The 13926-nt window shown below is 36.7% G+C and overlaps 1 protein-coding gene across 2 annotated transcripts in view; it reads left to right on the top strand.

Annotated features, from left to right (window-relative positions):
* Positions 1 to 5107: 5107 nt before the first annotated feature.
* The window catches only part of LOC109377424 (adhesion G protein-coupled receptor E2-like), a 35011-nt gene continuing 26192 nt past the window's right edge, over positions 5108 to 13926 (top strand). For both annotated transcript variants that reach the window (XM_019633764.1, XM_019633765.1), the window contains exons 1-4: positions 5108 to 5270; positions 6969 to 7019; positions 7283 to 7405; positions 9393 to 9548. In XM_019633764.1, the coding sequence (XP_019489309.1) occupies positions 5240 to 5270; positions 6969 to 7019; positions 7283 to 7405; positions 9393 to 9548 (361 nt within the window). In that variant the 5' untranslated portion in view covers positions 5108 to 5239. The remainder of the gene's footprint in view (positions 5271 to 6968; positions 7020 to 7282; positions 7406 to 9392; positions 9549 to 13926) is intronic.

Here is a 13926-nt window from a genome sequence, read left to right as displayed (position 1 = left end):
TTCCCAGTCAAGAAAAAGCTATAGAAGTTCATGACCACCAAACCAGTATTACAAAAAATGTTAGAGGGACTTCTTGAAGAAGAGGAAGAAAAAGGAGGAGGAGGAGGAGAAGAAGAAGAAGAAGAAGAAGAAGAAGAAGAAGAAGAAGAAGAAGAAGAAGAAGAAGAAGAAGAAGAAGAAGAATGAGAAGGAGAAAAGATAAATATATAAAGAATAAAATGGCAAGAACTACATATCTATCAATAATTACTTTAAATGTAAATGGATTAAATAGTCCATAGGGTGGCTGAATGGGTAAGAAAACAAGACCCTTACATATGCTGTCTACAAGAGACCCATTCAGATTAAAAGGCACACAAAGACTGAAAGTAAGGAGAAGGAAAAAGATATTTCATGCAAATAGAAACAAACAAATAAAAAGTTGGGGTAGCAATAATTATATTAGACAAAATAGACTTTAAAATAAAGGCTATAACAAGAGACAAAGAAAAACCCAGCAATTCTGCTTCTGTGTATTTATCCAGGGAAACCCAAAAACTAATTCAAAAAGACATATGCATCTATATGTTAATTGCAGCATTATTTACAATGGCCCAGATATGGAAACAATCTCAGCATTCATCTACAGCTAAATGGGTAAAGAAATGATACAGATATACAATGAAATACAAATACTACTCAACCATAAAAAGAATGAAATCTTGCGATTTGCAACAACATCAATGGACCTAGATTGTATTAGGCTAAGTGAAATAAGTCAGATGGAGAAAGACATATACCATATGATTTCACTTATATATGGAATCTAAAAAACAAAATAAACAAACAAACAAAACAGAAACAAACTCATAGATACAGAGAACACTTGATGACTGCTAGATTGGAAGGGGATTAAGAGGATGGTGAAAAAGGGGATGGGATTAAGATGTGCAAATTGCCTGGAATAAAAATATTTTAGTAACTATGTATGGTGTCCAATGTGTACTAGACTTATTGGGGTGAACACTTTATAAGTTATATAAATGTCCACTCATTATGTTGTACACCTGAAACTAATACTATACTGTATGTCAACTGTAATTATAAAATTAAAAAATTATTTAAAAAAATAAATAAAAACTAAAACAGAAGATAAGTGTTGGCAAGGTTGTGATAAAATTAGAACCCTGGAGTTTTGTTGATGAAAATGGAAAATGGCACCATCACTGTAGAAAACAGTGTGATAATTCCTCAAAATTTTAAACTAGAATTATCATATGATCCAGTAGTTTCACTACTAGCTATATGACCCAAAGAATTGAAAGCAGTGAGTAGAACAGATATCTGTACACCAATTTTCATAACAGCATTTATAATAGTCAAAATGTGGAAACAACCCAAACGTCCATCAACAAATGAATGGATAAACAAAATGCAGTGAGTTTATACAGTGGAATATCATTCCACTTTAAAAGGAATGCCTTTAAAAGGAATGTAATTCCGACACATGCTATAACATGAATGTACCTTGAAAACATTAATGCTAAGTGAAATAAGCTAGATACAAAAGGAGATATATTATACAATTAACATCTATATGAGGTACCTAGAATACTCAGATTCTTAGAGACAGAAGGTATAATGGTGGTTTTCAGGGACTGGGTGAAGGGGAAATGGAGAGTTAGTGTTTAATGAGTACAAAGTTTTAGTTTGGGATGACAAAGAAGTTCTGGGGATAGAAAGAGGTGATGGTTGCACAACAGTGAGAAAGTACTTAATGCCAAAGAACTGTATAGTTCAAAATGTTTTATTTTTATTTATTTTTGAGGTGTTTTTATTAAATTTATTAAATTTGTTAGTAAATTATATGGGTTTCAAGTGTACATTTCTATTGGATTGTCGGAGAAGTCATGATGTATTTTTTTCTGTTTTTTGTTGCAAAAATGCATCATGACTTTTCCAACAACCCAATATAATACATCATCTTTATATTGCATTGTGTGCTCACCACCCAGAGTCAGTTCTTCTTCCATCACCACATATTTGACCCCTTTTTCCCTCTTCTACTACCTACCCTCCCTCCTTACTCTCTGGTAACCACTAAGCTGTTGTCTGTGTCTATAATTTGTTTGTTTGTTTGTCTTGTTCATTTGTTGCTCTCAGTTTTATATCCCACATATGAGTGAAGTCATATGATTCTTGACTTTTTCTGTCTGACTCATTTCACTTAGCATGACAATCTCAGGACCCATCCATGTTGTCACAAATAGCAGTATTTCATCTTTTCTTATGGCCAAGTAATATTTCATTGTATAATATATATGTACACATAACTTTGATTGTTTCCATGTCTTGGCCACCATGAATTATACTGAAATGAACATAGGGATACATATATCTTTACAGATAAATGTTTTCAAATTTTGGGGGTAGATTTTATTTCTTTCCCTTAACTAATTTCTGTGGCTAGGACCTCCAAGACTGCGTTAAATAAAAGTGGTAAGAGTAAGCACCCTTGTCTTGTTCCTAATCTTTTTTTTTAAACTCTCAAGCTTTATTAACAATTAAAGAAGGTTTAGCAAATGTTGATTTACAAGCATCATTATTATCTATTAATTGATTATGTAGATCTTATAGATGTCTCCTGAATATTCAAGCTAAGCCAGAGAGTATCCTTTGGGAGATTGCAATTTGCAGGGAAAGTTGTAATTTAAACATCTATGTAAAATGCATACATTTTTTTTTTATTGCTAGGGTTGCTAGTTGGGAGGGGATGGGGATGAAGGAGAAGGGGAAGGGATGAGACAATACAATTGGGTAATTGTAATATGGCCACAGGGATAGAAAAAGACAGTCCGAGGAATACAATCAATAATGTTGTAAGCATTTCTTAGGGGGCCAGATGGACCCATGTCCTTTTGGGGAGTCCACTTCATAGTTGATGTAGAGGCCTGACCACCTCATTGTAGTCTTGTTCCTAATCTTAAAGAAAAAGCTCTCAACCTTTTACCATTGAGTATGACGTTGGCTGTGGGCTTGTCATATGTGGATTTTATTGTGTTGAGATATTTTCCTTCTATGCCAAATTTTTAAGAGTTGTTTTTTTTCACGAATGGATGTTAAATATCTGCAGATGGTTTTTTTCTGCATCCATTGAGATGATTGCATGATTTTTTCTTTCATTTTCATTAATCAGATGTATCCTATTGATTAAGTTGTGTATGCCAAACCATTCCTGCACCCCAGAGATAAATCCCATTTGATCCTGGTGATTGATCCTTTTAATGTAGTGCTGAATTTGGCTAGTATTTTATTCAGAATTTTTCCATTTATGTTCATCAGAGATATTGGCCTGTAGTTACAAGAAACATTTTTAACAGCCAAATGTGAAGTTGTATAACTTGTCAATTTAAAATAAAAATAAGATATAAAACTTTTAAGTCATTTAAGTGAGATATCAATACTAGCCTTGTTTATCTTGAGATTATGGTATGGAGATAATCAAACAATTTTAGGAACTTAAGAAAATTAAAAGCAAAAATTAATATATAATTTTATGTTGCTAAACTTTTTCTTTTATATCAGAAGTGCTGGGGACTGAGAGGCCCATCCGGATCTGTAAAGGAGAAGCTGGTGCAAGGCAGACTCTCTGGCTGTGTCCTTAGCAAGGCTGGCGCAGCACCTCAGCATACAGAGGAGGTTTCCAGCACCCGCAGGTGGTTTCGCTACATTAGGTAGTAAACATCTTGAGTCCGATGCATTGGTTGCTAACAATCTGCAGCTGACACGTGGAAGTTCCCTGCCCAAGGCTATCTCCTCCCCTTTCCTGCCCCCACATAAGCAAGACTATATAAGTAAAGCATGGCTACTAGGCTGGGTCACTGTTCTCCCATCAGGGGACAGCTGTCCACCTAGCCCCCGCTTTCAAGTATTTCTTTGTCTGTCTTTCTTAATCCTCCATCGCCCCCACTCCAACCCGTTCTACTAGCCACGCTGGACGTGGCACAGAATGATTAGTCATTATGAATTTGTATCAACTGGATAAACAGTTAACCAAGTTTACTATTTGAAAGTGCTGAAAATGCTGCGTGAAACAGTTAGACAACCTGAATTTTTCACCAACAATTCATGGCTCTTGCACCAGGACAATGCACCAGCTCACACAGCACTGTCTGTGAGGGAGTTTTTAGTCAGTAATATAATGGTATTGGAATGCTCTCCCTACTCACCTGATCTGGCCTTCAATGACTTTCTTTACCCAAAGATAAAGAAAATATTGAAAAGAAGACGTTTTGATGACATTCAGGACATCAAGGGTAATATGACAACAGCTCTGATAGCCATTCCAGAAAAAGAGTTCCAAAATTGCTTTGAAGGAAGGGTGGACTAGGTGCTTGCATTGGTGCATAGCTTCCCAACAGGAGTACTTCAAAGGTGACTGTAGTGATATTTAGCAATGAGGTATGTAGCACTTTTTCTAGGATGAGTTCGTAAACTTAATTGTCTGACCTCGTAAGGTAATATAATGTTGATGGAATAATAAAGATAACTAAACATGCATGATTAATTGCTTTTCACAAAGGAAAGTAGGAAGGATATTATCTTTTAGGTTTTTCTAGTACACCATGTAATGTGTCAGGTGCTTTACCTGTTTTATCTCATTGAATTCTCCGAATACCTTGGTGAGAATAACTATTTCCATTTTACAAAAATCTTAAGGGATGTGCCTGATATGATAAAATTAGTAACTGTAAATTCTCTCACCCTCTTATCTCAACACACTCTTATTTGATTGGAATCACTGGAGTGAAAGCAATAGAGAAAAGCAAGAATCAAAAAGAGTAACATGTATGACTCAAGAACCAGGATATAGAAGGTACTCTGAATATTAGCTAGGTGGTAGTCTTACTGTTACACAAACAGTACTGGACTGTATCATTGGCTAGGAACCAGCATATTTACTATTTTAGAAAGACGCTCTAAATAGAGTCAGCATCAGTCTTTCATCGTCAGAAATTAAGAAACAACACCAAAGAAGTGGGCTGTCCAAACAGTAGTAATGCTAGCAAAGGATATAAAATGCAGAACAGAAAGATCTGATAAGTTTAAATTGGGTGAGAGAAGAGGAAGAAAGCAACCGGCCAGCTCTTTTTGAAGTCAGTTCTTCTAGGGCACAAGATATTTGCTTCAAGAGGAAGTATTATTGGCTCGCAGCTAAAGATAAAATTCCTCTACTGCTCAATCTTCATGTTTCTGTACAATGAGGAGCAGATATTTTGCATTTTATTCAGGTAGGTATAATTGATAGGATCTTTTTTTTAAGATTTTTATTGGGGAATTGGGGGGGTGGGAACAGGGCTGGAGAATTGGGGGAAGGGGAACAGACTAGTTGCTGTTGTTTTGTTCTTCAGTCTAGTTGTGGAGGACGTTGCTTCACTGGCCCAGGTTGGCACCATCATTGAGCTCTTCCCGGTCGAGGCAGATCAGTTGCCAGCTTCTGGATGGCTGCTCACTGTAGCTGCTGGCCGCTCATGCTGGCTGCTGGCTATATACAGTAGCCCATGGCAACCCACTGCAGGGGCTGCAGCCTACGCCGTCGCTGGCCACTCACAGCAGCCCAGCTCTAGGTTGAGCTGTTGTTCAGCACCTTAGCTGTGGAGGGCAGTGTCACTGGCCCTCATATGTGGAATCCAAACCGGGGCCCTCTGGCGTCCCAAGCCAGTTCTTAACCATCACGCCACTCGGCCGGCCCAATTGATAGGATCTTTAATTAACCCTCTATCAGGCACAACTGATCTCATAGGTTCACTGCACACAAAGATGCTGCTATGAAATACATCTTTACTGTACAAAGTCACAATGATGACTGGCAATAGGTTATGGTAGAGGAAGAAGATACGGAAGTGATGAGTCATGATACCTAAGTTAACTGTTAGATATTTGAAAATTTGCATGCAGTGAATCTGTGAGATCAATTGCACCCGACAGAGGGTTAAAACCATTTTAGTATTCTCTGTCTATTTGGAGAAATGTCTGTGTCCTCTGCTTGATTCAAAGCTTACTCTTGTAGTATTCCTCAGGAGGACAATAACAAAAAAGGGCATTTGTTTAGTTCTACTAGTCTTTTGAAGAAGAAAGTGTTTTGAACTTGAAGCCAGGGGAAATTGGGGACTCATCTTGGCATTTCTCAGGATGTTACCTATACATTTTGTTATTATTACCCATAAATATTTTTGTTCTTAGAATATATCCTGAGAAATAATATAATACCTGTAATTTGTCTTCAAATAATTCAGTGGGGGCAGGGGAATGAGTAGAGGTATAGATGAAATCAAAGTGGCCATACATTTATGATTATTATAGCAGGATAATTGATATGCAGGGGTTCAGTTGACTGCTTTTCTACTTTTTAGTATGTTTGGAATTTTCTACTAAACAGTAAAAATTTTTAAAAAAATAAAGATCAGATTGTGCAAAGTGACAGAGCTGATGGTGGCAGAACTCGAATTCAAATTTAGTTGTGTATGACTCTAAGATCAGTGGTGTAATATCAGGCCAGCCTGGAAGTGAAAATTGATTTAAGCCACTTCAAAAGAAGAAAGATCCTGAACTGTAAAGAACTAATATTAGTATGTGAATAAAGACAGCCAGGTCCAAGGAGTTTCTTCATAAGATGTACCCAGTAAAATGGATGGGAATAGATGATTTAATATGTGTGCCTGTTATTTTTATCTGTGTGGATTTTGATCCCCGCACTAGAAGGCTATTGTTATCAATACTTCAGGAGGCTTCTGGAAGATAAAAGGGTCCTGTGGGATAGTCTAGGAGACTCCCTAAAGGGAAACACCGGGATGCTGCTAGAAGCCATGGAGCCACTTACCCAGGTGGTAGAAGGGGAAAGGCCACTTAACCAGGTGGCAGAAGCTATTCCTGTGGGTGCTTTGGATCTCATTCCTCGGCCTTATTCACCTCCTCCCTCTCTGTTTTAGGGCTCTGGGTCCTGCTAATATCATTGGGAGCTATTGCCAGGAAGCCTGGAGGTGAGTAAGTTCAAAGAAATTCCACCCATCACCTGAAGCTGAAGAAAGGAACTTCACACTATCAAGGACTTGTTCTTGGGAATGGTCTTCTTAGGCTTTGAGAAATTGACGCTGCATCTTTCCCAAATGTAGAGTCTATTAACAAGGGCTCTTACTTGTATGAAGACAGGTGTCTCTTCCCTCTCCTCCCCCCATGCCCTTGTTCCCAACTGGCAGCTGGCATCTTATAAGGGAGCTCAAACCCAACTGTCCATTTCCCACAGCTCCCTGTGGTCGGTGCCCACGGAATGCCCATTGTACTGATGCCACTTTCTGCCGCTGTGATCCTGGATTCACTTCCCTGTCTGGACAGGCCATCTTTAGCAACCCCTTGGAGGTCTGTACAGGTAAGAGGCTGAGGGATGGTAGAGGGGTCATTGGAAATTTGGAGGCATCTAGAGTTCTCAGCCCTTGAAGCAACACTAAGGTTTGTTGCCAAGAAACAGGGTAGTCAGTTATCATGGCCAAGGAGCTTAGAATTTAGAGCTCAACTATCTGAATTCCAGCTGTATTACTGACTAGCTGTGTGAGTCCAAGCAAATCATTTCACCTCCTTGTATCTCAATTTCCTTATCTGAAATCAGAAATAATAATAATATCAACTCATCAAGTTCTTGTGTGCTTTAAATTTATATATATATATATATATAGAGAGAGAGAGAGAGAGAGAGAGAGAGAAATATATATATCCATATAGAGAAAGAAATCAAATAGTAGGGGAGAGGGAAATGGGGAACGACTACTTAACATAAAAATTTTTTGGAACTAAATAGAAGTGGTGGTTACATAACATTGTGAATGTGCTAAAAAGAACTGAATAGTTTTGTTTAAAATTGATTTTGCTGTGTGAATTTCACCTTAATAAGAAAAATATAAAGATAAATTAATATATGTAAAATACTTAGGAACACTGCCTTGCACTTGATAAGAAGCCAATACATTTTGTTGTTGTTTATAATCGGTCAAAAACAGAGAAGCATGACAAAAAGGAGGCTATGGAGAGGACCATGCAGTGATCAGAGATCTGGAATGTTCTACCAACTCTAGTACTAGTTTGTGGGGAACTCCCTTTAAGCCAGAATTTTAGTTCCTCCATCTGAAAATAACCATATGTAATCTTGTGCCAGGATGGCTATTTGCCATTTGTAAAGCACAATGTCTGAAATTAAAATTAATTTAAACCACATAATAACCAAATGAGTGGATACTGTTATTATCCCCAATTTATAGATAAGGAAACTGAGACCTTGGGAGGTAACATGTTCAGGCTCATAAAGCTAGTCACACAGCTGGAATTCAAATTGGGTTAATTTGAAGTTCAGAAAGCTCTCAAACACTGTCCCCTAAGAGTCTCAGAGCATCCCCTTGAGAAAGTCAATGCCGGCGCCATATTATAAATGAGGAAACTTGGGCCCTAAAAGGTGACTTATCCAAAGTCACACAACTAAGAAGCAGAAGAACTTAGACCCACAATCTCAAACTACAGCATTCTGATTCATGTCCAGTTGGTCATTAGTTGGATGAAATATGAAATATTCTTACTATGGAGTATCCCATAGGCATGAAAATTATTTTGATATGAAAAAGTAGTCACAAAGTATTTTAAAATCCTGGAAGAATTTTCATAAACCAAAGCTGTGGTCTGATCCCCACAGGAGGTGGGGAATAGATGAAAAAGTAATGATGCTGTCTTCATAATTGGTGAAGCTGAGTGATAGGTACACGTAGATTTATTATACTATTCTCCCCTTTTAAAAAATGTCTTCATTTTGGGGCCAGCTGGGTGGCGCAGTTGCTTAAAAGCGTGAGCTCTGAGCAACAGGGTTGCCAGTTCAATTCCCACATGGGCCAGTGAGCTGTGCCCCAGCTGAGCTGCCAATGGGCAGCTAAATGGCTCAGCTGGTGAGAGCAGGTGCTCCTAACAAAAAGGTTGCTGGTTTGGCTCTTGCATGGGATGGTGGGCTGCGCACCTCCGCAACTAGATTGAATGTGGTGACGGGACTTGGAGCTGAGCTTGCGCCTTCCACAACTAAGATTGAAGGACAACTTGACTTGGAGCTGATGGGTCCTGGAAAAACACAATGTTCCCCTTCCCCAATCCCTCAACACTTTTCTCTTCCCGAATTCCCCAATTAAATCTTTTTTTTAAATTACTTCATTCTCAGTGGTTGAATATTTATGTGTTCCTTGAATTTTCTGCTTTTCCATTTTCCTCCTATGAACACAGCATTTTGTTTAGAAAGAAAATGCAAGGGGTAAAATCATTTAATTCTGGTTGTCACCAATCCTAACCAGAATTTTGGCCATTCCTAGCAGTTCCCAATTGTGTTCCAGATATCAACGAGTGTGGCCCACCTTTATACGTGTCTTGCGGGAGCTTTGCAGATTGTCACAATGTGGAGGGAAGTCATTACTGTGAGTGCACCTCTGGGTATGAGCTCCTTTCAGGAGGTACTAAATTCAAAAGTGACAAGGAGAATACTTGTCAAGGTAAGTGGTGTCCCATGTCACATGTTCCCTTCATCTGTCTCCCCATGACACCCCTTATGCCCAACCTCATCTTATAAACTTTGAGAACTGCCTTGGAACTATCGTTACTAGGTCTGAAAGCCCAGGAGAGAGCACCCTGGGTCTATTAGGGGCCCATTCCTCCCATTTCCTGTTTCTGTTCAGACTTAAAACTCCATGTTAGGGTACATTTAGAAGGTTCTTTATTGAAACATAATATGCAATAGTTAAAGATTGAAAACAAATGACATTGATTAATGGAGAATAGTTTAACATATTATGGTACAGCCATATAATTATTAGCTTTAGAGCCTTTTCAAGGCTTATTTTTTCGTTTTGTTGGACAGTTCTATAAGTTTTAACATATGTTGAAACTTGGGTTACCACCACCACGATCAGGGTCCAGAACAATTAGATCCATTATCCTAAAATGCTCCCTCATCCTGTCCCTTTATAGTCACACTTACTTCTACCCCCTGGCAACCCTAAACCTGTTTTCTTTTGCCTATAGTATTGTCTTCTGATAATATCATATAAAAAAATAGAATAATACAATGTGTTTGAGTCACACGTCTCCCACTAAGTGTAATGGTTTTGAGGTTCATCCATGTTGTTCTGTGTACCAATAATGCTTTCCTTTTTATTGCTATGTAATATTTCATTGTATGGATAACCACACTTCGTTTAACCATTCACCTGTTGAAGGACATTTGGATTGTTTCCAGTTTTGGGTGATTATGAATAGAGCTAAAAGACAAAGCTCTTGATAAACTAAATTAGAATGCTTTCCAAGTTCTGTTTTATTAGAAAAACATGCTGCAGGATGGTTCCTATAATATGCCAATAGCTTTTCTTCTTCCTTATCTTCCCTGTTATCCATCTCAAGCATTTCTTCATCAATATATTTAAACCTTAAAACTTTTCAAATCCCTTTTAGTATAGTAGTATTTTCTAAATTTTTATTAAACTTATTGGGATAACATTGGTTAGTAAAATTATTTGTGTGTTCACCACTCAGAGTCAGTTCTTCTTCCATCACCATATATATTTTATCCCCTTTCCTCTCTTCTACCACCCCCCTCCCAACTTACCATCTGGTAACCACTAAACTGTTGTCTGTGTCTATAATTTGTTTGTTTGTTTGTCTTGTTCATTTGTTGCTTTCAGTTTTATATCCCACATACAAGTGAAGTCATATGGTTTTCAACTTTTCCTGTCTGACTTATTTTGCTTAGCATGATAATCTCAAGACCCATCCCTGTTGTTGCAAATGGCAGTATTACATCTTTTCTCATGGCAGAGTAGTATTCCATTGTGTATATGTACACTACATCTTCTTTAATCCAATAATCTATTGAAGGACACTTTGATTATTTTATGTCTTGGCTACTGTAAATAATACTGTAATGACCATGAGGGTACATATAAGATCTGACAATTAAGTTAGCGAACTTGTTGCAATAATGTTGCTAACACTTTTTGATATCACAAGGATTATTTATTATGAATTTGTACAAACTGGACAAACTGTTAACCAAGTTTACTATTTGGAAGTGCTGAAAAGGCTGCGTGAAAAAGTTAGACAACCTAAACTTTTTGCCAACAATTCATGGCTTTTGCATCACGACAATGCCCCAGCTCACATGACACTATCTGTGAGGGAGTTTTTAGCCAGTAACCAAATAACTGTATTGGAACACCCTCTCTACTCACCTGTTCTGGCCCCCAATGACTTCTTTCTTTACTGAAGATAAAGGAAATATCAAAAGGAAGACATTTTGATGACATTCAGGACGTCAAGGGTAATACGATGCGAGCTCTGATAGCCATTCCAGAAAAAAAGTTCCAAAATTGCTTTGAAGGGTGGACTAGGCGCTTGTGTCAGTGCATAGCTTCCCAAGGGAGTACTTCAAAGGTGACCATAGTGATATTCAGCAATGAGGTATGTAGCACTTTTTCTAGGGTGAGTTTGCGAATGTAATTGTCAGAACTTGTAGATCTTTACAGATAAATGTTTTCAGATTTTGGGGGTAGACACCCCAGAGGATTTCTGAGTCATATGGTAATTCTCTTTTTAAATTTTGAGGAAACTCCATACTGTTTTTCATAGCAGTTGTACCAATTTACACTCCCACCAGCAGCATATAAGGGTTCCTTTTTCTCCATAGCTTCTCCAACATTTGTTGTTCCTTGTCTTGTTGATAATAGCCATTCTAACAGGTGTGAGGTGGTATCTCATTGTGGTTTTGATTTTGTGCAACTTTTTAGTTTGATACAGTTCCATTCATTTATTTTTGCCTTTACTTCCCTTGCATTTGAGGTCAAATTTGTAAAATCCTCTCTGAACCAAAAGTCCATAAATTTAGTACCTCTGCTTTTTTTATGCAATTATTGCTCCAGGTCTTTTGTTTAGGTCTCTGATCAATTTTGAGTTAATTTTGGTATATGGTGAATGAGAGATATCAGTCTAGTTTCATTCTTTTGCACGTGGCTTTCCAATTTTTCAGCACCATTTATGGAAGAGGCTTTCTTTTCTCCACTGTATTTTTTGACTACTTTGTTGAAAATTATCTGCCCATATGAGTATATATGTGTGTGTGTTTCTGGGTTCTCAGTTCTGTTCCATTGGTCTGTGTGTCTATTCTTCTGCCAATACCATGTTGTTTTGATTGTTGTCACTTTGTAGCATAAATTGAAGTCAGGGAGTGTGATACCTCCAGCTTTGTTCTTTTCTCTTAGGATTCTTTGGCTATTTGGGGTCTTTTGTTATTCCATATAAATCTGATGATTTTTTATTCTATTTCTTTAAACAATATAATTGGAATTTTAATGGGTATTGCATTTAATCTATATATTGCTTTAGGTAATATGACCATTTTTAGAAAGTACCTCAATATAATAAAGGCCATATACGAGTATGACAAACCTTCAGCTAATAGCATACTCAATGGTGAAAAATTGAAAGCTTTTCCTCTAAGATCAAGAACAAGACAACAATGTCTTCTCTCATCACTATTATTCAATATAGTACTTGAAAGTCTTAGCGCAATCATGCAAGAGAAAGAAATAAAAGTCATCCAAATTGGAAATGAAAAGTAAAATTGTCACTTTTTGCAGATGACAGGATTCTTTATATAGGAAACCCTAAAGACTCCACCAAAAACTATTAGAAACAATAAACAAATACAGTAAGGTTTCAGGATACAAAATCAATGTACACATATCCACTGTGTTCCTACATACTAACAATGAAACTTTAGAATAAAAAATGAAAAAAATCTTTTTGTAATTGCAACAAAAAGAATAAAATACCTAGGAATAAACTTAACAAAGGATGTGAAGAACCTAAAAACTGAAAATTATAAGACATTATTAAAAGAAATTGAAATTTTTTTAAAAAACTGAATATTAAGTTGTTTATATTAAAAAATAAAATACAATACACTCTGTTATCAAAGTATGGCTGACATATAATATTGTATTAGTTGCAGGTGTACAACATAGTGTTTCTAGATTTATATACCTTGCAATGTTATCAGCACCATAAATCTAGTCACCATACAAAGTTATGATATTATGGATCATATCCTTTGTTCTGTACATCCCCATAACTTCTTTATTTTATAACTAGAACTTATTCTCCTTCACCTTTTTTACCCATCTCCCTCCCTCCTCCCCTCTGACAACCACCATATTTTTCTCTGTATCTATGAGTCTGTTTCTGTTTTATTTGTTTGTTTTATTTCTTTAGATTCCACATACAGCATTTGTCTTTCTCTGTCTGACTTATTTCATTTTAGCATAATACTTTCTAGGTCCATCCATGTTGTTGCAAATGGTAAGATTTTATTCTTTATTATTGCTGAATAATATTCCATTATATCATACAATGTACTGTTAAGAAAAGCTTAACAGACTTATATTAATTAATGACTTTTCAGTGCATTAATCATTTCATACTACCCATTTTTTATTATTTACATAGTTGTTTGAATAATGTTTTAAAGTATTGAAAATAACTAAGATACAAGGGACATTTAGTATTTACAAAGAAAAAAGTAAAATGTTAAAATTTTCAACATTAAGAAATGTGACATCAATATATTTGCTTTGAAATTACAGTAAAACCTTGGATTGTGAGTAACTTGGTTTGCTAGTGTTCCACAAGACGAGCAAACATTTCTAGTACATTTTAACTTGGTAAATGAGCTATGTCTTGCAATACGAGTAGTTTGTTTCCAGAATGAATTATGCTCACAAACCAAGGTATTACTGTATTTCACTTTAAAATATCAATCTTGGGAGCATTATGCTGTTTATAAGCTATTCACCATCCCTAAAGGAGAAAAACCTCTAATCT

Source organism: Hipposideros armiger, unplaced genomic scaffold, assembly GCF_001890085.2.
Source record: "Hipposideros armiger isolate ML-2016 unplaced genomic scaffold, ASM189008v1 scaffold_1396, whole genome shotgun sequence".
Classification (NCBI taxonomy): Eukaryota; Metazoa; Chordata; class Mammalia; order Chiroptera; family Hipposideridae; genus Hipposideros; species Hipposideros armiger.
The sequence above is the reverse complement of the archived record's forward strand: the minus strand, read 5'-3'. Positions and strand labels throughout refer to the sequence as shown.